This window comes from Pempheris klunzingeri, chromosome 5 (genome assembly GCF_042242105.1).
Source record: "Pempheris klunzingeri isolate RE-2024b chromosome 5, fPemKlu1.hap1, whole genome shotgun sequence".
NCBI lineage: Eukaryota > Metazoa > Chordata > Actinopteri > Acropomatiformes > Pempheridae > Pempheris > Pempheris klunzingeri.
In genome coordinates, this window is record NC_092016.1 from 25566347 (window position 1) to 25591758 (window position 25412).

The 25412-nt window shown below is 46.1% G+C and overlaps 2 protein-coding genes and 1 non-coding gene across 3 annotated transcripts in view; 2 read left to right on the forward strand and 1 right to left on the reverse strand.

Moving 5' to 3' along the window:
- Positions 1-83: 83 nt before the first annotated feature.
- On the forward strand, positions 84-10736 carry ldhd (lactate dehydrogenase D). Its single transcript, XM_070830136.1, has 11 exons — positions 84-200; positions 1832-1944; positions 2145-2286; positions 2657-2798; positions 3682-3841; positions 3927-4126; positions 5347-5475; positions 6337-6464; positions 7109-7199; positions 8641-8752; positions 10152-10736. Exons 1-11 carry the CDS (start codon positions 108-110, stop codon positions 10330-10332), a joined length of 1491 nt encoding a protein of 496 aa, XP_070686237.1. The 5' UTR covers positions 84-107; the 3' UTR covers positions 10333-10736.
- Positions 811-881, reverse strand: trnag-gcc (transfer RNA glycine (anticodon GCC)). Its single transcript has one exon. It is a non-coding gene; the product is annotated as a tRNA-Gly (tRNA).
- A 3231-nt stretch (positions 10737-13967) lies between the features above and the next one.
- znrf1 (zinc and ring finger 1) overlaps positions 13968-25412 on the forward strand; it is a 48618-nt gene continuing 37173 nt past the window's right edge. The window contains exon 1 of the mRNA XM_070831046.1: positions 13968-14857. Coding sequence (XP_070687147.1) covers positions 14464-14857 — 394 coding nt within the window. The 5' untranslated portion in view covers positions 13968-14463. The remainder of the gene's footprint in view (positions 14858-25412) is intronic.

A 25412-nucleotide genomic window follows, 5' to 3' on the forward strand; every position in this document is an offset into this window, starting at 1 on the left:
TGATAGTTTTGTTTTATTGTGAAAAGAAATAACCGGAAGTGTGGCGCCTATGATGTCGGCAGCTTGGCAGCAGTCGGTGACATTATTAGTTCCTGACAGGCTAAATAATGCTGCGCCGTCTGACACCGAGCCGACGGCTGCTGTCCCACCGGCGCTGCCTCCTGCTGTGCCGCTACATTCAGTCAGAAATCACCGCCAGAGTAAGTCGAGGGCTTCTTTACACTCTTCCCTTCCAGTGGTCCTGTGGAGGAGGTCACAGGTCTGGTGCGGTGCTTTGCCGCAGAGGCAGCGGGCTCCTGTTGCTGTTGTTTCTAATTCAAGCTGCAGTTAATGAAGCCAGCAATGTCGGAACAAGCCCTCTAACTGGGGGGGTGGGGGGGGAGACTGCTGTCAGCTAACCCTGCTAGCACCCCCCCCAGGCCTTCATTACACAGTAGCTGACACTTGGACGCAGCTAGCTAGCGCCTTGTGTGATATAATGCTATTATGATAGCAAGTGTGAGCGCGTGTGGTCACTCTGCTTGGTTTAACTTCCTCCTGTTCTTTATGTTTTTTAATGTTCTTTAGAAAATCTGACAAGTACAAACATTTACATGTGTTCATCCAAAAGATTCAGCCATTTATTCAGATAATAAAACTAGTAATAACTGACTGACTGAAAAAGGTGCATCTGAGATTTACTTAAACAGAATGAAAATCTTTCTGGTATACAACAAGCAGGTCAGTCTTCACGCTTCAAACTGAGTTCAGCATGAAAATATCTGCATTTATGTATGAATTAATACACCAAACGTGTAGAAAAGGAAGTTGTGCATTGGCCGGGAATCGAACCCGGGCCTCCCGCGTGGCAGGCGAGAATTCTACCACTGAACCACCAATGCAACTGATGAGTAACGAAGGTCGACTCTCGAAGATTTTCTACATCCGGCGTCAGAGGATCACGTTGTTGTCGTGTCGTATTAGATGTCAGCACCAAAGCAAAACATCCAAAGGGGCCTGAAAGTGAAACCGCTTTGGTGTGATCCACAGGACATTTTAAGAAAAAGAATCCCAAAAATTGTGCATTCTCCTAATAATCTGACCGAAAACACAAGAAATCACTTTGGTGCAAGTACATACACACGTTGTAGCGTGTGTATGACCGTTGACCATCAGCCAGACACACACATTACATTACATTTATATAAACTTTTTATTCAATGAATTTACAAAAAATGTGCTATTTTATGACATGTATCATTATCTAGGTAGGACATGACCTCTGTGAGAGAGTCTTTTCCCACAGTCCTACATGTGACCAATCCCCATTAGATATGTATTGTGTGTTACAAACCCTCTTTGACAATATACTTAAACTGTGAAGAAGAGTACCTTTTAGTTTATCTCCACCTCTCTGTGCCATCATGATGTGAGGTTTTGTAGAAAAAAGAACATCCATCCATCACTTAGAACAGTCTTAGAACCTCCTTTGCCTTCAGTGTAACGTTCTGCGATTTGGAAAGGAGATAATAAAGTACAGAAGTGTCCAATCTGGTCCAGGCTGAAAAACCTCAACAGCTCTTGGGTGGATTTTCATGACAATTTGGCACAGACCTTCATGGTTCCCAGAGGATGAATCCCACTGGAGCGATATCAGAACTCCATTATACCTGCTGAACGTCAGCATGCTGTCACTGTCACAGTGAGCATGTTAGTGTGCTGTGTTAGTGTGGCGCCTAGTTCAAGTGTCCAAGGTTATATGTGACCCTCTCCTCCCACTCTCTTGTGACGACCCACTCACCTTCACTGTGTGTGTGTGTGTGTGTGTGTGTGTGTGTGTGTGCGTGCACAGAGTGCTGCTCTAGACAGTGTGCTCTCTGCATTCAGGTCTATATGCAGTGAGGACGGCGTCTCACTGGGTGAGACAGTCAGAGAGCAGCACGGCAAAGACGAGTCTGTGCACAGGTCAGTCTCTCTCTGTCATACACACTCATCACTGCATGGTGATGGTGTTTTCAGCGCTATGCAAAAAAAAATAAAAAATCAGTGTTTTGTGGGCAGGCAGGGCTGGGCTTATTTTCTGACTGTATTGTCAAAGAGCTGCGAACAGAAGGTGCTGTTCAGTGGAGAAGGGTGAGTGAGAAAGTTGCACTGCTGCTGTGCAGATGCTGTCCCCCGGATGTGGTGGTGTTTCCGCGCTGCGTGGAGGAGGTCAGCGCCCTGGCCAAGGTCTGCCACACCCACCACCTGCCCATCATCCCCTTCGGCACCGGAACCGGCCTGGAGGGAGGGGTCGGTGCAGTGAAGGTGAGAGATGAAGCCCCTGTGTATGAGTGGCTGTGTGCCCGCTGAGTGGGGCTGGGTGGGGCTACAGAGGGGTGTTAGAACTGTAGTGACACCTGCTATCATATAAAAGTAGATTCTAGATACTTTAAGCACAAATGAATGAATGGAATATGAACATCCATGTGGTACAGTGGACTGTAAATATCAAAATGATGGAAGTTTATTATGAGAAATTTAAAATGCTTTTATATGGCACATAAAAAGACACTAAGCTGAAAAATAGAAAATACCAAATGTGTGGTTAATTTGTGTTTTATTTTATGTTTATTACGTGTGTGTGTGTGTTTGTGCCTGTACTCTGTGTCTCCACGTGTGTTTCTGCTGCCCTTAGGGTGGTGTGTGTGTCAGCCTAAGGAACATGGACCAGGTTCTGGATCTCCACCAGGAGGACTTTGATGTGACGGTGGAGCCCGGTGTGACTCGGAAGGCCCTCAACTCCTACCTGCGAGACACCGGCCTGTGGTTTCCTGTCGGTCAGTCAAACTGGTTTCACTGCTTTCACTGGGGCCCAGTGAAAGACTGGTCACAGTCTGGTCACACAAGCATTTAGAATAGCAAAGTTTCACTGCAGATTCACTAAATGCAGTAACATCCTGTGTAACTGTGTAACTGTGTTACTACACACAGACCTGCCAGTTATGGAAATCAGTGCTCTGCAGCTCTCAGCTCATCTGCAATAAACTATAGAATAAACACTTTATAGCTGAACTAGGATTATAACGCACAATTTTCACTTTAGCACCAAATTGTGAGTCTCATGGGTAAAATGTAAAATTGTGCCATAGACACTGTATTTGGTCATAACAATAATAATAATGATAATAATAATAATAATGAAACATATTATTGAAAATGAAAACTGAACACATTTTTTTAAAAACAAGGTGAATAAAACAGACTAAAATGTTGTAAAACATTGAAGGAATCCCTGAAAAGTGTTTTTTGTTTCACAATGATTTAAGAGATGAGACAGTGTGTGCAGCCCTGATCTCCTCCGGCAGGTCACTCCAAAGTCTCTGAGCCCTGAATGCAAACGTGCTGTATGAATGTAGCTTTATGTTTGACCTCTGCACTGAGAGTCTTCAGTAGGCACCTTAAGATAAGATATTCCTTTATTAGTCCCACAACAGGGAAATTTACCTCAGCAGTTCAAGGTAAACTGGACATTACAAACGCATTTTTCTTTGGGTTGACAAACGTGTGATGTCTTAACAAAGCAACAAGACAGGGTAAAGTGTAAGTTGGCCTGCTCTTGCAGGTCCAGTGAGAGGGGGATGGAGATGCCATTCAGGTAAAGATTTAAGTTTTACGGTTTCTGTCTGAGTATAATTTTTTGATGTGCTTATATCGTCTCAGATCCCGGGGCCGACGCGTCCCTGTGTGGCATGGCTGCCACCAGTGCCTCTGGTACCAATGCAGTTCGCTACGGAACCATGAGGGAAAACGTTTTAAACCTGGAGGTGGTGCTGGCTGATGGGACCATCGTGCACACGGCTGGGAAGGGCCGACGTCCCAGGTACACACTAGCCGCCTGCACCCACAAACGCACAACGACTGCTAGTGCAGCTTAACGTTCTTATTTTTGTTCGATCAATCTTCAGGAAGACGTCAGCAGGCTACAACCTGACAAACCTGTTTGTGGGCTCAGAGGGCACCTTGGGCATAATCACCAAGACCACACTGCGTCTGTACGGCATCCCAGAGTCCATGGTGTCGGCCGTCTGCTCTTTTCCCTCAGAGCAGGCCGCTGTGGACAGCACAGTGCAGATTCTACAAGCAGGAGTGCCCATCGCTCGCATCGGTGAGGAAGCCGCACCGCCCCCATACGACAGTCACTACAGTTCAATATATCTTATTGAACACTCGTTTCATTCTGCCATAATTGCATAGTGTTTAGACATCAATAATAATAATATAATAATTCCTCTAACGTGCCATCAGCATACCTCATACCTCACCAGCATACCTTCTTTATCTGTTGTTTTCTATCAGTTGTAAAACTAGTTTATTAGTGCCAGTTAGCGGACCAAGTAGTGCATGCTGGTTAAAGTGCATTGGACTGGTCTAGTAGAAATGGGGCTTCAGTAATCCATCATTACACCCTCCTGCCCCCACCCATTGTCTCCCTCATTGGCCACATCTGGCTCCAGTCTAAACAAGGCTCGGTGTGTCTGTTGCAATTAATTTACTTTGACTGACATCTTGTTTTCAGCCTTTTTAAAACCTAGGAGGAATTTTGTATCACACACTAAATAAGTGATCGGCCAATGATGGGATCTGATCTGATGGCCTCCTCCTTAAGCATATTTAAGATGGACACACGTCAGAAAAATTTCTGCTCAAATGTGCTTTCAAAGTCTCGCTGGTCCGGTTTGTTCTCAGCATGTGGGTGACCTCTAGCACCGCCACCCCGGATTTCAAAATAAGACATAAAGGGACAATGCAGTGAAATAAGGGGTGGCTGGATCTGACTGATGTACATTTTGACCGTGCCAAAGACGGTGCTGGTTGCGTCAGAGACATGGAGAGAGGCGCTTTTTCAGCTGATTTGGGAAAAAAAAAAAAAAAATCTATTTCTGTGATGTACAAAGAGAAATTTTAACAATGGAATCAAACGTTTGAGTTTCACGTGCTCAAAGAAGATGACGTGTTTTCAAATCAGGCCTTTGATCTGCCTCTCTCCTCGCAGTATGTGGCCAAGACTGAAGATGCTGTAGTGGTATCTCCGGGCTGCTCGGACCAGCCTGGCCCACTTAAAAAGCAGGGTTTAAAGACAAAACAAGGAGATGAAACTTTATTGATCCCTCGGAGAAAATGGGTTCCTGCAGTAGGAAGATAATAGAATACAGGAGGGAGGAATGTATCATGATTTTAGCTGTGAGAATAGAATCAATATCAGCTATTGGCAGATGGAAAATGTGTATTTGGCCATTAAGTAAAAGGTGACAGAAGTCAGAATGACCCATTTCGATGCATTACAGTGACATTCGTCAATGTGTGCTCTGACTGTGTGTTACCCAGAGTTTCTGGACGACGTGATGATTGACGCGTGCAACAGGTTCAGCTCTCTGTCCTACCCCGTGACCCCGACTCTGTTCCTGGAGTTCCATGGCTCCGAGCGAAGCCTGGAGGAGCAGGTCAGCACAGCCGGTGCGTGAGTATAAAACACAGTCACATGCTGTTGCTGCTGGATAAAACCTAATATAAGTCAAATTAACCTTTTTAAAATGAATGTTAATGAGTTTATACAAGAAGTGTGATCTTGATGATGATTACATCAGGCATGAAGTGAACTGAAACATGATACGTTTATCAATAGTGAAGGCAGATAATGCAGGCAGATAAGAGCGTCTTTCTGCGTCAGCCACGCTAGCTGCTCAGCAACTCCACTCGTCCAATGCTTCATTCCAGAGTGAAGTATCTCTAAGTTATCATATACCTTTATAGTCTCCAGGGGCCGGTTGCACCAACAGGGCTTACGCCTTCCTCTCACTGAGACCGGGGGTGAATCTCACACCCTCTCAGGAGCAGGAGCTAAGTCAAAGTCTAGGCTGTTTCTGCTTCAACAGCACAGAACGGACGGTGGGTGCGTCTCGTACACAGAGATAAAAACAACAAGCAGGCGTGTGAATAGGAGAGGGCCATTATGCAGAGAAGGAACCCATTAGACATTTACAGTAATGAGGAGCTGGCTGAGAGGTTTTGATTCTGCAGGAGAGATCCATTTCAGCTGTCACCGGACCGGCACTTTGTGTCGCAGCGGAGCACACACTGCGCTGTCAGCTGTATCCACCGCCATTACAAATAAAATAAACGAAAAAGTTAATGGATTTAAGTCCCGTGATCCGTCCTGATTAGAGCCACGGAGAGCGCTGTGGGCCGAAGGGAGGAAAGGGAGACAGAAAAGAGCGACCACGGTGCGACACAAAATATGTGCCCAGTTTAGGACTTTAGGCCTCACTTTAACTTGTAATTGAACGTTGTATTTTTGGTGTGTGTGTGTTTCTGCAGAGGACATCACTCAGAGTAACGGTGGCTCCGATTTTCAGTGGGCTAAAGATGCAGAAACACGGAACCGGTTATGGAAAGCTCGTCATGACGCCTGGTATGCTGCTCTGGCCCTCAGACCAGGCTGCAGGGTAAAGAGAGTCGTCTGCCACTTCACCTGAGATCAGATGCACAGTTTTATTAGCTGGTTTTAGCACTGAAACACCCAGTGAATCGAAAACAAAATCACAGCATAATAACTACAATAGCTACAATAAACAACCCTTTGTGCGCTCTGGGAAGGAAGGCAATGAAAGTAAGATAATACATTTCACCAGCAAACACCTCCGCTGCTGATGACAGGTAAAACTGGAAGAGGAACCTTAAGTCAGGTAGATGTAATGTTGTTCATTAGAACTATTCCAAAGGGATAAAACAGTGTTCGGCTGGCAGTATCATATAATCATCACTTAGCACAATATTACTCTCCTCTGTGACTGCTGGGTGGAAAACTCAATACCGTTACAGCTCAAAGTGCAGGGTTCCTGGATGCTGCTGGAGTGTGTTGCCTTTTAATGGTGAACAACAGGGTAGTTAATTACACCGCTGGTTGAAAGGCTCTGCCTGATAGCTCTGTGCAACACTAACACCTTAACCATTCTGAGACAGTTTTATTTTCCACTTTATTAACGTTTTAAATCTTAGCGATTACAAAAGACAACCACTTGATGCCATTCCAATACTCTGACCTTATCTTGCCTCTGTGTGTGTGTGTGTGTTTGTGTGTGTGCCACAGGCCTATGCTACAGATGTGTGTGTCCCTCTGTCTCGACTGCCTGAGATCATAGTGGAGACAAAGGAGGACCTGATGGAGAACAGACTTACAGGTGAGCAGAGAGCAGCCTTTACGACGGTATTAATGTTATTAATGCCTGTTGTGATTCACTGAGTGGAAAGCTTGTGGGTGCATCATTGGTAACCTTTGAATGGATCATCATCATCACAATCATTTACACAAAGTGCACGGGATGAAAAGCCTGGCGGGACACCTCACGGGGACACAACACAATCGATTGGCCGTCGGGTTGAGGAAAAGTCACAACAGCCATTTAATGGGCACGGCGTGAGGGCGTGGCCAGTGGCCTCAACACCAACACCCACATTTTATCCAGCACTATTAAGTCTTCAGACTTCGCCAAGTTTAACAAGATTTAGAGTGTGGAACATAACGCAGGTAATTTTATTTTCCAGGCCCAAATGTGATTAAGGAGAAAATCCCGACCCGCTGTCGGTATTGTGCATCTTAATGTAAAAAGTGACTGTGGCTGAAGGAGGCGACACGGGCAGAACAACGCTGTGTATAAAGCCAGACAGTGAAGTGGCACCATAAGTAAATCTATTACTATTAACCCGTTCACCAAGTCCATTAGATATGGCAGAAATGTCTATGAAGGTACTATGAAAAGCCTTGAAATAACTAAACTACATGAACTAAACGTGGGACTGTTGCAGCGGTGGGTTTTTCAGGCAGGAGGCTCTTTGATCCTTCCTGGTGGAGTTTCAGTGTCTGTCAGCAGCAGACACACTCACCGCTCCAGGCTGCCGTACTGCTGCTGCTGCTGCTTTGGCAAAGACTTCAATGAATTAAAGGAAAGTTTTTTTATTTTTTTTAGTTGGTTAATCAAACAATGTCATGCCTCTCATCCTGATCCAGGTCACGTTAACTTAATTATTTCACACTAAACTTTATATACTGCTGGGAAGAGCTGAATTATGTTGCAATGATACATCATTTTAGGCCACATCGTCCCTACTGGTGTTCCATCTTACGATCATGCTTTGGCCTGTATCACCATGAAATACATCACATTCTTTTCAGTATTAAAAAGCTGATGAACATGATGAGACTCTGCCATATTGGTTATAACAGACTTCTAAACAGAATGAAATCTATTAAACTGTGTTGACTTAACGACAGCAACTGTGGCTACAAGTGTTGATGATGGGCTAATGGCTCACGCACAGCATTAGCTAACGTTGGCCACCACAGGCTGCTGGTCACAGGAGGGCGAGTGAGGCCGTAGCAGCAGAACCTCTGGGAGTGTTGGACTGATCAACAGGGTTGTTTTTTTTTTTTTTTTTTGCTGATGAAACTTTTCACATTTAAAAGGGAAATGTGTATTCTTCTCTCTTTACACACGGATTTTGTGTAACAAAAGAGCAGCTGCACTAACACACAGCGCAGACGGAGCAGAACAAGAGAAAATAGAGATCATGCTGTGTGTTTTCCGGAGTCATGGGTGTAAATGCTGCCTGCTGTGTCTGCAGGTCCCATAGCAGGCCATGTGGGCGATGGTAACTTCCACTGCCTGATGGTGGTGGACCCCAGTGACCCCGAGGAGCTGCACAGGGTCCACCTGTTCACCGACAGACTGGCCAGGTAGCATGTCGCCTCTCTCGTCCTCTGACACCCCCCCCACTTTCTCACAAACCTCTTCTCCGTGGGGATACCTCATGCGCCGTAGTTACATTTGGACCCAATCCAAGAACATTCCCACACACTTACCGAGCGGTCTAGGTAGTTAACGCTGACATAGAATTTGACCTTGCAGGAAGAATTTGGTGAAAGTCCAAGTTTTCATGCACTGAATTCAGTCATTTATACCGGCACGACTGTGGAACTGAATTTCTAATTAACAACAAGGCTAATCTCTGTTTTCTAAGGGTTGTTAAAAGGGACGCATGCTTCAAGCCTCAGTAAGTGTTCTGCCCTGAAGCCCTCCGAGTCCACAGGCCTCACTGCTCCCTTTCAGCAACTTTTCCTCCTCATTCAATCTCCAGCTCCTTTCTCTTCTCTTCTCCCTAATCCTCCCCACACTTTGCCTAAATCCTTTTCACTCCGCTCACCTAACTTCAGACAAATTCGCCTCCCCCTTGGCAGCGCTCTCTCACCCATCTCTCTCAGATGATATTGATTTCAGAGGACTTAACTTTAAGTGTCGGATTTTGAAGAGGCTGTTAGATTGTGTGTTGTCTATCCATAAATGGTGATTTCTTTTTTTTTTTCGAAATACCTGTACGAACTTCTCAAAATCTATTTTGAAAGCCTGCAAAAACCACTGGCTGTACCAGGATCAGTTCTAGATCCCAAAGGGTAATGGCATGAAGGGCTGGAAGAAGGAAAGCTACAGATACTGAAAACACTAATAATGGCAAGATGGATTTGAGTGGTTAAGTCTTTATGTTCCCATCAAATCCCAAACCCTAGTGTACTGAACTGATGTTTAGGTGTCTGTTAGCGATGGGTAAGTGTAGGTATAATGTGTGAAATGGTTACAGTTAGTGGGTTATCAATATTCAATGTACAGGGCCAGACATTTTTTATTTTTAGGTTTTAAAGTAAGTAAGATCCTGCTGTAATATCAAACATCAGAGCTATAATATTCCTAGAGATAATGGTTTGAAAAAAAGCCAAAAGAAACATCAGTGACAACACCATATTTACATTTATATACTTTCAAATAACATTAGCCAAACAAATGTCAAATACATTTTACACTCAATGGCAAAGAAAGAAAAGAAACGCTACAAGCCGTAAGTTGATCCTGATGATGGATTGTTCTGCTCAGTTTCTGCTTTTATCTCACAGTTGCATTGTAAGTGGTGCGTGGTTCCCACAAAACAAAATGAAACCCACTTTCTAGTTAATTAAGGTGGAATAATCTCATCCTCGTTCCAGAGTGACGTGCCGTCCGGTTTCCAGCACCGAGTTGTAAAACGTTGTTGAAAACGTGGATGGGCTCCTCGCAGTAAACTGACGCGCTCTGTGTTCCCTGCAGGCGAGCCCTGGCCATGGACGGTACGTGCACAGGGGAGCACGGAGTGGGCTTAGGGAAGAGAGCCCTGCTGTGTGAGGAGATGGGACCCACGGCCATCCAGGTCATGCAGGGTCTCAAGGACGCCCTGGACCCAAAGAACCTGATGAACCCTGGGAAAATACTGCAGCCTAGAGAACTATAAACAGCATGTCAGTCTGAGGGAGAGCCGTGAAGCACAGAGAGCCTCATGAGGATCCGCTCAGCGCTGGTGGACTGACCGCAGACTGACGCCAGAATGAAACGGCTTTTTAAGCACATATTGCACATAGAAGCACTTCCTGTTTAAACAGAACTCCTGGGTGATAACAGGCACCGATCACTACGGTTAAACCAGGATAAAAATGGGAAGAAAATCATCATGAATGTTTTATTTTAGATGGATTGCGGCGCCTGCTTCTGTCCTCGTCACTGTGTGGGAATCATTCACCATTGTACGTGTAGACGTGTGATTAAATGACGGTTGCTTTGCCTGGGGGGCCTGCTGGCAACACTAAGCCTGTTCATATTAACTACTACAAATAACTCTAACAAATAAATGATTTGTGATATCGTGTTGAATCTCAATCTGTTTTTTCCTCTTCACTTTGTTTCTGCATATCTTGATAATTATTCATTAGATATCAGATCTTGGGCTGGCTGACGATGACATGATGACATGATGACATGATGACATGATGACATTTCCTTGTTTAATATCATTGGAGATTGAATATCTTTGGCTTTGAATAGCTGCACAACGGGATGTGGGTTCTCTCTTCCTAACGGGGACACTGAAGAACACCCAGTATGTTCCTCCTGACCCGATCCCATCCTCCTGTGACACTGACGAAGTGATACTCTGCTCCACCACAGAGTGTCAGCAGTGCTCACTGAGGACAGGCTGTGGGACGGACAGTGCAGCGTCTTAATCATGTGGAATTAGCACACAGGTCAAATAAAACACCGTTAAGTCATCACAGCACCGTGGGGCCTGTAAATATTGTTGTCACAGCTAGCAGCCATCAGCTGAACATTTAGAATCAAATAAATAGTCCACACACAGCCAGCCTGTCCGATAAGCCACCAGTGAACTCCTAGCAGTATTTGACTGTTTGTTTTGTTGTTGATGGTCTATCTGAGCTTGCAGCACCTGAGTTTATCAGATTAAAGACTTTTTTGAGTTGAGTGCATACCAAGTACAGCGGCTGAACTGAATGACATTACATTATAGGACATAATAAAGTACATGCATTGGTTACATTGAATTCAGGGGACGCCGGTATGAGGTAGATTAGAACAGTGATTGTTAACAATTTAGAACGTCCTTCTGTCAAGGCTGCTGCTGCTGCTAAGAGCACCAAAGGTCACGTCCTCGATTATATTTTGGGAATTCCAGAAGTGTCCCAGTGGACAATAAACACCTGCCAGGGAATTATTTCCCAACCTGGGAGCCCAAAAGTTGTTCTTATGCTTATCACTTTTATTAAGATGCTCATATTTATTTTCTTCTCTGTGGTTCTCTTCCTTTACTTCTGCTTTACAACTGCGGCCCGTGGTCCAATTTTCATTGGCCCGCAGGAAATTCTAAAAATGTATTGGAATGCAGCCCACACATGGGACTGTATTGTACTTCTTAGTCTCACTGCTAGGTGGAGTAACTGTCTTGAACGAAGCAGCTTCTCTATAAAATGAGTAATAGAAGAAGAAATGTGCCACAGGTGACCCAAAGTGGCAGAATTAAGGAAACGTAAGAGAGCAAGTGAGTGTAGAAAGTTTGAGACGCGGTGTGCGATGAGAGCACAGCTAATAACTAATGAAGATCACTTCTGCATTACGGAGGAGCTGCTTGATGTTAGCAGTCTAAAGAGCACCACGACGGGTGAGGATGTTTTTGAAGCTGTGCCACATGCAGTTGGCATGATGGGAGTTAAATGGGACGAGCTGTGTGGAGGTGCGACGGATGGAGCTCCAGCTGGGACAGGGGAGCACAAAGGGAGGGCCTCTACGGTGTCCGCCGAGGGGCAAGAAAGTGGAGGTAAGGCTGTTAATTCGAGCACCAGGGCTCTAGCACAGACTATTTCAAGCTTCCCTCTGATGCTGGTGCTGATGGTTGGCATGTTTAGTGGATCTCACTGATCACCTGAACACACTGAACAAGAGCCTACAAGGCAAAGACCAGCTTGCATCACAACTAATAAATGAAAGCCCACTAATGGAAAGGCTGTTTTTTTTCTTTCTTGAATCATGTTCAGTTATCAAACAGAATTTACCTACATTTGATTGATGTTGCCAACTTTAATCCACTAGAGGTGAGGCCATATACATCACCTCTAGTGGATTAAAGTTAGCAGCATAGCTCACCTCTAGTGAGTGGCCCAGCCCTTTGGATGTTTTTCTGTATGTGGCCCTCTGGGAAAAAAGTTTGGACACCCCTGCTTTACAAAGACTGTGTGAGGACAGTTTAGAAGATTAGATCTGCCCCCACTAGATGCCCTCTTGTTGCCCTATAACCTCACAGGCTTGTTTATCCCCCCCTCCACTCCCTGTGGTCTTGTATTTATATCTGAACCAATTGAGTTGATTGTGTGTGTATGGTTTATGTGCATCTGTGTGTGTGTGTGTGTGTGTGTGTGAGTGTGTGTGTGTGAGCATGCCTGGGGAGCAGAGAGGGGACCATTTATAGGCCTGCTGTCATTAGAGCAGATAGATTAACACCTAAGTACTTTACCACAGTTTACCTTATTGGGTAGCGAGGCCAAGAAGAGTGTACAGGACTGACTGGGTGTTATTATGAAGAAACAAAGAGCCAGACAGAATAAAACCAGCCTAATATCACACACACACACACACACACACACACACACACACACGCGCGCGCGTGCGCGCGCACACGCACAGGATTAGACCAAGTAATCCCAAACAAAACATGTGAGCCAGTAATCCCAATAATTTAGCATATGGTGGAAAACCTGTGTATAACTTGGTAATGACAGCAGTGCTGTGGCTGAAGGGTAATGAAGGGTAAAGGCACAGTGGCTCTATTTGTGCTCCTCAGTGATCAGGAATAAACTGAAAAGAGGGGATTCCCCAGCACTTCAGACATGTCTCCATCTGAACCCTGTGTGGGAATAAACTGCCTGTCTGTGGCTGCTGTGGGGACATTTGTACAAAATGATGTTTTTAAAAGTAATTCAAAACCATATTGAAAGGGGGAAAAAAAAGACTTTAGTGTCACATGTGGGTCATAATTCTCCTCTTGTTTGTACTGAGGTCCTGACATGTTTGCTCTTCATCTCAAATGACTGTTTAAAAACTACACAATGCTACTGACGCCTGCTTTGGGCTGTAAAAGCGCGTGTCACACCTTCTTCTTCTCCTCCTCCTAAAGCGACCACTCTTTCTAAAGGCTTCAAGGTAACACCGCCTGGTTCCCAACCTCATTCCCTCTGATTAGAAATTACACCAGAGTGTGTTTTGCCTTTCTCCCAGCACCGTCTCCTGTCCTGTCTGTGTGTCTGAGCCGAGCTTGCGCACTGAGAGCCTCCATTGTCTGGCCAGCAGCAGCAGCAGCAGCGGCAGCAGCAGCGGCGGCGGAGCGGAGAGCAGCGGAGCGCCGAAGTGAGCGCAGGGGAGCGGCTTCACCGTGACCCCGATCTGTGGGAGAGAGACGAGCGCTGGTTGGAGACCACCGGACCGGACTGACAGCGCGGACGGCGACGTCATTTGTCCCCCCCCCCCCCACCTCCTGTCAAAGACAGACCGTCGTTTTTTTCTGGCGGTCAGACAGACAGCAACAGTTGTCACGATGTCTGCGATCAGATGAGGCGAGAGCCGCCGAGTGGACATTGCGGCGCTGCTGTGATCCGGGCCGGGCGGGATAAACGTGTTGCTGCAATGATACAGCCCTCTTAATCACCTGGGACAGCGAGGGGAGCGAGCCGCGCGACACAGCTGTTTGTCAGTCTGGGCTTTCGGCGTCATTCAGCTCGTCAGCCGTCCCCCGGGTGTGTCGAGCTTCTGTCTGCGGGTGAGGTGAATCCAGACGTCGGGGCGGGCTCATGTTCCGCTCAGCAGGGAAACGGGCTGTTGCGTCTGCAGAGAGTCAGAGCTGACGAGCCTGCTGAGACACACGGACAGACAGGCAGGCAGGCAGGCAGGCAGGCAGGCCGAGAGACAGACAGGAGCGAGGGGAGGGGGGCGACAGCCTGTTTCGGCTCTCTCGACCCTTTGCGGATCGAGCCGAGCCCCCTCCTGTTTCCACCCAGAACCCCCACCCACTTGTCTCCCGCTTTGGATGGGGGGAAAGCAGAGCACGGCGGGGCGGCCCCGGGGTGCTTTTCCCGGTGTCTCTACGGATGACAGCGCGGTGCCACCCTCGGCCCACTTCGGCCACTACCGGCCGAGCGGCACCATGGGCCTGCGGAGCCGCTCGGTGAGCTCTGTGGCCGGGATGGGCATCGAGCACAGTCCCGCCGTGCCCTTCGGCTTCTACACCCCCAGAGGGACGGACTCGGATAGAGCCGGAGGGGGATCAGGGGGCACTACCGCCGCCCCCCACGGTACCGGCTACCAGGACACTGGGGGCGGAGGGCACCACACGGACGGGGTGCTCTATTTGGGGTCCCGGGGGTCGCTGGCTGACACCTTGCCCCTGCACATCGCACCCCGCTGGTTCAGCGCGCACAGCGGTAAGGGCGGTCTACTCTGCACCTGCACACACACACACACACACACACACACACACACACACACACACACACACACACACACACACACACACACACACACAATGACGCTTATCAGGCACATTTTGGGTGATGCTGAAGGATTAATCATCAGAGAAGACCACATATAGATGCGCTCCCCCGGACATCAGCTCCTGCTGTCACACACCTACAGTCAGACACACCTTGTTTACCTGCAGGTGGGAATGACACCACTGCGGTGCTGTTAAATGTCATTGCAAAGCAGAGGAGTTGAGGCCGTCCTGAGGATGCTCCGGGTGACAGAAAGACAGAAAAAAGGCCACTTTAGGCTCAAAAGAATAAGCTGACCTCTGTGTAAAACAATGTGTCTCCCTCAGGTTCTCGCTCTGTGTTGGCTGAGGTGGGTAAAGTGCACAGCAGGAGCACAAAACAGTGGGGCGCTGGACAGAAATCAGCTTTTTAACACTTCATGTGTGACATTTTTCTGCAGGCAGTCACCTGAAACTGGAGATGTTAAATTCTAATTCTTAAAAAAACACTCAGGGTCAAACACCAGCTTTGGTCAGGTACTGCCATGTGCTGTTAATAGGTCATCTTATCAACTGAGGGATATTTTCCCTCTATTGAATTTTCTGTGTGTGTGGATGTGGGGGGGGCGGCACATTGCAGGGTGTGCTCCGTCTTGACTGTCACCGCTGCACCGTCTTGCATAGGTCATTCCTTGTTGTGTGAAATGACACCAATAAGCCTGTTGCCAAATCTGGCTGAGTCAATTAGCCCAGCGATTAGAGAGGAGGAAGGGAGGGAGGAGCGAAGGAAGAGAGATGGAGGAAGGTGAGGCAGGGAAGGAGGGAAGAAAAAGAGGAAGGGAGGGAGAGGATGGAGAGAAAGGTTGAGGAGTGGTGTTCGTGCTTATCGTCGGCTTAGCGCTCGCTCCATAATATGTTTCTGTGTGTGACTGAACCTGTCAGGGCTTCACGTACACACACACACACACACACACACACACATGCACTTGAACACACTCAAGCACATGCAGGTAACCAAACACACACACACACACACACACACACAAACAAAACCTTAACCACATGGACACAGCTGGTTCCTTTGCAACTGATCATACAAATACACACTTAGAAAGAAAGTCCTCAAGGGAGATTGCACACACACTCTTCCCCCTGTCTTACACACACCATAACACACACACACACACACACACACACACACACACACACACACACAGCAGGCTCGGTCAGGTCCCCAGGCTCTCATTACCAAAGCCCTGACCGGCTCACAGCAGGTGAATAGCAAGTTGGACGTCAACATCTTGACTGTTTTTCCCTGCCTATATTGCCCACATCCCTGATGTGCTTTAAGATCATTGGGAGGAAATGACAGGGTAGGGGGGAAGGGGTGGGGGGTGGGGGGGCGTCAGGAAATGCAACCTACACAGGAAACAGCATTATGTTTATGACTAAACCACCATTTGACTCAAAGTTGCACTGTAGCACAGTTGGGGACGTATTTGGGGATCGTCACATGGGCGTGGTCGGCTAGCTAGCTTGCTTGCTTGCTTGCTTGCTTGCCGTGGCTGAAAAGGTGAGGCTAGCAGCAGCCACGCTGCAGGAAGTCGGCAACAGAGAGACGAGCAGGAAGCGAGGAGTGCACAGCACACTCTGCAAGCAGCGGTGCCGGAGGCTTCAGACGTGCTGGGGAGAGACGCTGCACGCCTCGGCCTCAGGAAAGATCGCATGAAAAAGATGGACGGCCCCTCAAGATGAGCGACACGTGTTGGGGCGTGAACCGGACCGTGTGAGGGGGAAGAGGGCAGGACTGACACCGCTCCTCCTGCGTGGAGGGAAGCTGCAGCTCCAATCTCTTCTTTTTTTCCTCTCACTTTAGAATTTGTGAGCGGTTAAGGGCGGAGGCAGATAAGCTCACAAGATAAAGTCTTAAGTATGTGATGAAGGTCGCTCCGACCAAAATGTCACAATAAATGGTCGGGAGTTTTCGCCCCCTCCCTCTGTCTGGACCTCTGCTCTGAATGCATCGCATGACCTTTTATTTCACCTGTAACTCCAGCAGAAAATGTTCCTCTCAGGGGTTCTCTGGTGGTGAAACAGGTTTTTGGCTGCCTGAGGCTTTTCCGGTCAAAAAAAAAATCCAGGGTCCTCATTTATTTCAGTGAGACCACTATGTAGGCTCAGAGGCATCCCGGCAAGAAAACACACGTAGTTTGTCAGAGAAAACGTTCAGTTTTAGCTGCAGGACCAAGCGCTGGCATCCAGGAATGTGTGGTGTCGGCCAGTCCGGGCAGGTGAAAGAATCCGTGTAATGTAAAATAAGTGGCAGCTTTTAGCGTTGACACCTCGTGTTGTTTGGTCATTTTCAAAATGAGCGCTTTGTGGGAGTTATATGGACTGAATTTCGTGATATTTATTTCGATTATTGATTCGTTTGTCAAAGATTTCTGTCATTAATGTATGAATTAGATTTTAAAAAAAAGTCGGCATGTGTCGGCATGTCCATGTTTTCGTTTCAGGTGTTGTGGTACAGCGGCAGGAAAGACCGGAGTGAATATTACCAGATCATGTCAAAATATGACATAGAATGATAGAACAGCCAGACATTTATTTCCCTTCTCAACTTCGGGGCATAGCTAAGATCCTTGAGGCCGTCCTTAGCTTAGCATTAACATTACCTACGGAGCCAGATCAGTCTCAGTGTTGATGACACACAGAAGGATCATAGATGTATTTATATATAAATGACTACAAAAATCCACACGAGATCCAGAAGTGTATTTCTGATGCACACACAAATATCTCTTTGAAATGAATTAGAAGAAATCCACAATCACGTGTATTTGAAAGTATTTCTAATTTTCATCAAAAACACATTTGCACGTTGTTATTTTCAAATACAAACAGTTGAACCTGCATTTACGAACTGTTTGTCACGTGTGACCTTCACTGTATTTGTGTGTGGGTTCAACTCAGCACATCTTTTCAACGGGGAATTATCTGTAGCCAATCAGACGGCTCCTTCCGCCTCAGCCAATCACGTAGCTGCAGATTCGAGGGGTGTCGTTTAACGCGATCAGTGGCGCTATCGTGTATTAAATGTTAAAAACCGCAGCAGGCGTGACCCTCACACTCCCAGCAAATGCTGTGCTCTGCATATCTGATGCTTCATGCTTGTTTACGCTGGAAGAAATCCCCTTTGGGCTACCGTGAAAATGTTGCCTTCCCTTTTGAAATGTGCTTCACTTGAACATTTTCATGCGAAGCCCAACCGATGTAATGTACGAAGGCACCAATCAACGGAATCTTTGCCTCAAATATTACTCTAAACATCATCATGTGCCACGACAGGAGAACTGTCTGCCAGTACAGCCCGTTAATGAATGTGCAGACGGCGTTGAAAGGACTGTTTGGACTGAGCCGTCATCCAAATGTACAAGTTACCCCTCTTCTCTGGAGCATCTGTTGAGTCAGACTGCGCTGATCTGGACTGGAACTTTACCTGAAAATACAGACCGCAGAGACCCGTGCAGTTTGCTGCTTCACGCGTGAACGTGGCTGTCTGTCTCTAGATGGATGCGGGTGGATTTCTGCCCTGATTTCCGCTGCATCATCATCATCATCATCATCACCTGTCATTGCTGGAGTGAGTAGGAAAGGATGGAGCGCAGACTCTATCCCACGACTCCAGGTGCCCAAAAGCAGTGGGCTCACGATTGTGTGTGTCAACTGGTCGACTGCTTATGGCCTTAAGAGCGGTGACTGTTTTATAACCCAACTTTACCTTTACCTTGTGTAAAAAATCTAGTTTTCAAGACTAAAATGTTTGTTATCGGGGGCCCAGTAGGTTAATGTGTCCTTGTATAGGACATCCCATGTTAAGACCGATGTCAGAAAAGATTGGTAGTGACCTCCAAAACTACTCTGCTGACAAATGAGGATCCATCCAGTGAGGCCTAAACCATCCCATAGTGGACATTCTTTCTGCTGCCATGCTGAAGCATTTTAATTGATCACTATCTTGTAATACACAGAAGCTCAGTCAGTAGTCGAAGCCTGGACGTTAGAGTGTGAAGATATGGTAACAGCACTGACCCTTGATTCACCATATTCACAAACGGGTTGCTGCCGATACGGGGGGGTGGGTGGGGGGGGCTGTTGTTGACATACACAATCACACACACACACACACACACACACACAAAATCACACACCTGTGTTGTTCTAATATGGATCCTCAGAAGGCACTCATCGTTGCTGTACTGAAGTCTCTCTGCTCCTCTGGAAAATGGCTGTTAATCAGGCAGGCCACAGGTGCCTCTCCCCCTGTTTGCCCTTGGGAGGTTGGTGTGTGTGTGTGTGTGTGTGTGTGTGCCTGAAAGACAAGAAGAGGACTGGGAGTGAGGGGGGGACAAAGAAAACACAAAATCATCGTCACAAGGGAGAGCAGATTGTCTCTTTAAAATTCAAGACAAAGGCTGGTGGTAATGCAATGAGTGTGTGTGTGTGTGTGTGTGTGAGAGAGAGAGAGAGAGTGTGTTGACGAACGTCCATTCAGATGTTAAGAGACGCGTTTACTAGGCTAATGTTAATCACGACACAGACCAGTAAGAGCCGAGCAGTTGTATTTGTACGCAGCCTTATGTGGTCTCGCCTTGAGGTTGCATGTACACACACTGTCCACACACACACACACACACACACACACACACACACACACACACACAGAGCAGCAGTTCACTTGCTTCCTCCTCCCATCCATCTTTGGATGTGGAGGTCAAACACACTGGCCACGCTGGGACGCATTAAATGGCTGCTGCTTGATTCGGGCATGTGAAAGGGTTCGAGGATTCGCCGTTCATTCATGTTTTCAGAGCAGCTTTATTTCGGGTCCCGTCTCCATCGGACTACACCTCTGCTGACAGAACATATGGCTGCTCACATCTGTGTGAATCAGGCCTCACAGGGAGGAGCTGTGCTGTAGTCTAACTCACTGCTGTGTCTGGGATGATGTTGGGAAACAACATAGTTGGGATTTTGTGTGTTTAACTAAGAAAAGAGTGTCCTTGCAATGTTATTAATCGTTCTTTGCAATATGTAAGCTGGGGGAAAACTTATCATTTATATTCCAGCCGATGAGAGGATAATTGGATGTAAATGGAAAGTGATACAAACAATCAGTGGTACAGAATTCTTTAATACAGATTCTTACTGGTGGTCAGTTGCTACAACAAAACCATGAGATGGACTAGTACTCGTGGCTACGCATAGCTATATCTAACATCACTGTTTGCCTCACTAGCATAGCCTACCACTAAGTTTGAATGACAACACCATAATATTGTCAAACAGCATAAACATTAGTTATTTCTACAGGGAGGTGGCGCATGTTACTTCCTGTATCTGTTGGGGTTTGCTTGGGTCCACGTATGTCGTAATTCTGTTTGTACTACTTTCTGGGGTCCTCTTGGGGGACGCGTTCCACACTTACACAGTGGATTGAAGTCTACAGGCGTCGACGTAGTGACTGCGAGGACGAGTCTGTGTGATTTCAAAAAAATCGGAGGTGTGTAGATGTCTGAACAGAGCCTTTGGGCAGACGTGCGGATCCTAGCGGGCCCTCAAGCAACGTAGAATCCAGCCTGTGTTTCTGCAACATGGCTGTGCTGGCTAGATTTCAATTGCCAATATGTCAAATGTCATAATTTTCAGTGATTTTATGCTTGTAAGAGTTGCTTTATGTCACAGGATGGAGTGTATGTGCCTGTGCTAGTAGTGGCCCACATTTAGAACTGGTGACAGGCTGCATCCTCAACGCTTTGGACAAAAAACGAGAAAGGCAACATTACTGCAATGTTACCATAAATGTCAAGTAAAGAAGTACGAAAGACCAGACTACAGCGTGGAGCCACAGATGGCAGGAAGATGCAGACAGGAGTGAAGTTCAGTCTCAGTTAAATGACAAGCATCTGTTGGGTACGTCTCAAAACACCCAAACTTCATGAACTGTTCAAATAAGTTAGAAAAAGCTACTGTAAATAATAGGATGGATGGAGGCCTACTACTTATCCTACTATTATACAGAAGTGGTGTAATAGAAGCCTTGTTTCATAACATCTTTTTTTTTTACTTTACTGTGGTCTTGTACGCAAAAGATTTTTTGCGAATCTTAATTGCTTTGATTAGTCCCAATGTTCTACATCTGCTGTCAGGGAGAAGTATGAAAGGCTGGCCACTTTGAAAGGGTTTGAACCTGGAGACCTGCCACTAAAGGCTGGAGTCCCTGTAATTAATTTGTCAAAAAACAGACAGATGTGACAGAATGAATGGGCCGGAAGAGAGAGAGAGAGAGAGAGAGAGAGAGAGAGAGGGGCAGAGTGAATGAATCATTAAAGGAAACAGACGGAAAAGAATAAATCTGCTCATTGTGGTGGGGTATCACTGTGATGTAACTGAAGGATGAGGCAGGGAGACGGACAGAGCCGGGATGTGTTTAAACTCACCTTATTACACTGATACAAACCTTCTATTTGCTACTTAACCGATAAAAACCAGTGATCCTCAACCAGGGGAACAGGTAGCCCAGAGGGCTACATGCTCCACAACATGTAGCCCAGAGTAGCTTAGCTAGCTAAAAAAATACAAATTATGATTTAATTTAGAGAAATGTATCCACAGAATGATGTTCAAGCAAAAAAATTTGACAAATTGTCGAGATGCTGATGTTTACTACATCTACAAGCATAGGCTCCCAGATTCTACAGGACATATGATCACACTGAGTCCATGTCTGCATTATGTGTTCCAATTGTGAGGATTTGAAAACAAGTGAAGAGAGAAGTTCAATAGTTATCTAATGAATAAACAGCTGAAATAGTAACATAGCTTCTGACATCCAAGAAGAGGAAGTAGGAACGCAAACTTGACCAAAACGGACCAAAACACTGAAGATTCAATTGTGTGAAAAAAGAATTGTAACACATAGAAAATGAAAAGCAACAATATGAACAGATTTTCAAAATGTGTGGAACATGATTGGTGTCTGTGAAGGAGAACCATTGTGTGTTGCCAAAGGTCTGAGGTGTGATGAGGGTCTGACAGTTTTTATCAGTACTGGTCTATAGAGTAAAGAAACATCTCCACTGAGCTGTGAACCTGATTTGTCATTATGCTTCAAAATTAAATGGTTGCTAGTGTAAATTATTACCTGCGATTCTCAACAAATTTTTGACATACACATTTTTTTGTTTGCCTCCAAAATACAGTGAAAACAGTTGAAATTAGAAGTTTTCTCAACTTTCTTAGAGCCGACGCCAACCTAAAGACAAATAACTAGATTTACTGTATAACCCAGTGCTTTAGCAACCTTTGATCATTACATCCATCAGTCAGGCACTGTCCTCCCTCAGCCTCCCCTCCGCCCTCCCGCCACTTTATTGACACCTCCTGTCAATACAGCATCAGTGCTTAATCAATACGGCATTTGCACTCTTTTTGTGACCAACAAGTTTAATCCCGGTCCACCTTGACTGCCAATTCCCCGGTGGTACCTTGCAAGTGGAAAACATTTTTAACGCTCCATTACGTTGGCTGTTTGCACAGAACACCGCAGAAAAGAGCAGAACTCGATACGAGGCCTTCGCGGATCTCCCAGCAGCCACAGCTTGTGCCATCGCCCGTTTCCATTTGTTGTGTGGTTGAACAGTAGTGATGGGTCAATTCACTAATCGATTGTCCATCTGAACAATAGTTTTAAGCGGGTGAAGGGAATCAGTTCATCGCCGGAACTGAATGAGATTTTCGGATCAGTTAGGCTTTTCTGGTTAGACCGCATGCAGCTGAACACACCTGAACACACGAGGCAGGCGCTCAGGGCGAAGACAGCGACCTGACTTTTTTCTTTTTTACTTGTTTTGTTCTCATTTTCTTTTTTACTCTCTCTCTCTCTGACACACACACATTAGATTTGTTGTTGTAGATACACTTTTGGTTTGTGGAAACTGTTATTTTTAAGGCTTTGTACACACTTTGGCTGCTGATCCAGACACAGGACGCTGTAGCACTGATGAGTAGGCAGCGATAGCTAGCCAAGGAAACTCTGTGTTTCACTAAAAAAGAGTAGCTTTGTTGAAACATGTCAGTCACACCGTGTCAGTGTCAGTGTCAGTGTCAGTGTCAGTGCCTCGGCATTGTTCATGCTGGTGCACCTACAATTCAATAGAGTGGAGCCATTGTTAATGATATTAGAGACACCTGCCCTTTTTCTGCCAGGACAAGTCAAAATGTCTAATTAGGAAATTACATTGGAGATACTGAAGAGGAATGTCCTCGCCATCCACCCACTGGTGAGGAGAATCTGTGCAGTAACCACATTAGAAACACTCACAGAGACAGAGACTAGTTACTGAGATTTAACAATGAACATGCTCATTTATGTTAATGTGCGTTAGGATAATCAGAGCTGAGGATGGACCTCAGGGAGGGCAAAGGCCAAAATAACACACTAATAAAACCAACTTGGAAGGTGTTGCAAATACAACCAAGCAACAGCAAAGATCACAACATCCGACCTCCCTAATGAACAGAAACAGCAGCCCACCCCTGTGAAGTCCTCGAGGCCAGAGGACCGGCAGCCTGGCACACAGTTTTGCACAGAAACAAGTGTGGCTAGTTGGAATGGGGAGGGAGATGAGCTTTCCTGTCACCGCCATCTTGGCTCATACACAGTGGGATGTCATCCAGAGGGAGCCAGTCACTGTCGGGAGCCGGGAGCCGGAGCGCCAATCACACTCCTCGTTCAGCCGCGTACCTGTTTGCATACGGACCCGCTCACGCCTGACGCACATCGTGTACGAGTTCACACCGAAACATAGAATGGTCATAACAAAAGATGTGATGAAGAAACGTAGAGAGGCAGATCCAAACCCATTGAGAAAAAAAACCAAAACACACTTCACAAGCATACACACTGAAAGATACACACATGATAAACCCATGCACACACACACACACACACACACACACACAGGAAAACCTCTCACACACACACACACACACACACACACACACACACACACACACACACACGCGCGCGCTCCCTGTTGGCTTTAACCGGGTTGTTGGGTGAGCCGATGACTCTTTTGACACTGCTGCATGTAATCTGCTGCCTGAGTTCACTCACCCATCTGAGGCGCAAAGCAATTACTCAGCAACCCCATTACTTCCTATGCCCCCCCCCCCTCTCTGTCTCACTGAGCGCATGTCTGCGTGCTATTGTTCTCAGATTACAGACACATGAGCAAATCCTCCACCTCTGTACACAGGTGCTTTTTAATTTAAATGTAAATAGTGATTAAAAAGAAGTTGCGCACACGGACACTGATTATGTAAAGTCCAACACTAGCTGTTAACTTAAATGAACAGAACTGATCCAGAGGATTTGCCAGCATTTGTAGCACTCCGCGAAAGTGATTCACCTGCTTGCTGTTAAGGAAATAAACCAGTTTTTCATCAGAAAGAAAATTATTTAGTGAAATATTAGTTCTACCAACAATACCAAAGCAACTGTGGCGTTCAACGTGTGTTTAATAAGACACGTAGCTGTCTGCTTATTATGACAGTGATGATACACAACATAGTGTCAGTGCTACAGTCGGCAACAGTTTAAAGGGTCAGTTCACCCAAATAACAACAAGCGTTTTCACACTTACCGTAGTTAGGTTTGCTCAAAGTATTTACATTTAAATAAAACATCTCGTTCCCATCCACATATTTTTTGCTATCATGAATAGCATCTATCACTCGTATGCACAGTGATCTCTCTACTCACATTTTAGGTAGAAAGATGGCAGTGAAATACCTGCAAAGATGGGAAAATGAAACCAAAACGTCATGCATAGCCAGATAAGACTAGAGGGAACGCAGGTGAGAAAAAATGACCTTCACTAAATCGTTACTGTTCATCTGAATTATGTTTTAGTTTCAACAGATGCCTGTCAGATGAAATACAACATTATAAACTCAAAAAAACACTGCAGCCTGACAGGTGACCACAGACCTGAACAAACACAGTCTGGAACAAAGATCTGATAACATTTCCTTTTGTTTTCTTTCACTCCAGTGGTTTGCATTTTATAGGAGCCCTTGATGCTCTCTGTTCTCTAACACAGCTCTCACTGCTGAAGATGTAGCCATGCAGGAGGAAAGAAAAGCAGTTCAGTCTGGTAGACAGAATGATTAGAGGTCTGAGGCCTGAAATAAGTCTTCCTCGCTGCTGCTTGGCCTGCGCTTGCATCATCAGGTTTAGGATTTGGAGGGATGAAAAGAGCCTTCCTACCAGATACAGATTATTGACAAGCGCACAATAGCGCCAATAGGCCTACACCGACGTGTATGCATGGAGAGATGAGGGTGAAATCGGTGAAGTGGCCCTTTAAACACAGAAATAAATCAGCACACATCCTCCCACGCGGACTGCAACAGCACACACAAACATATCAAAACACAGCTGA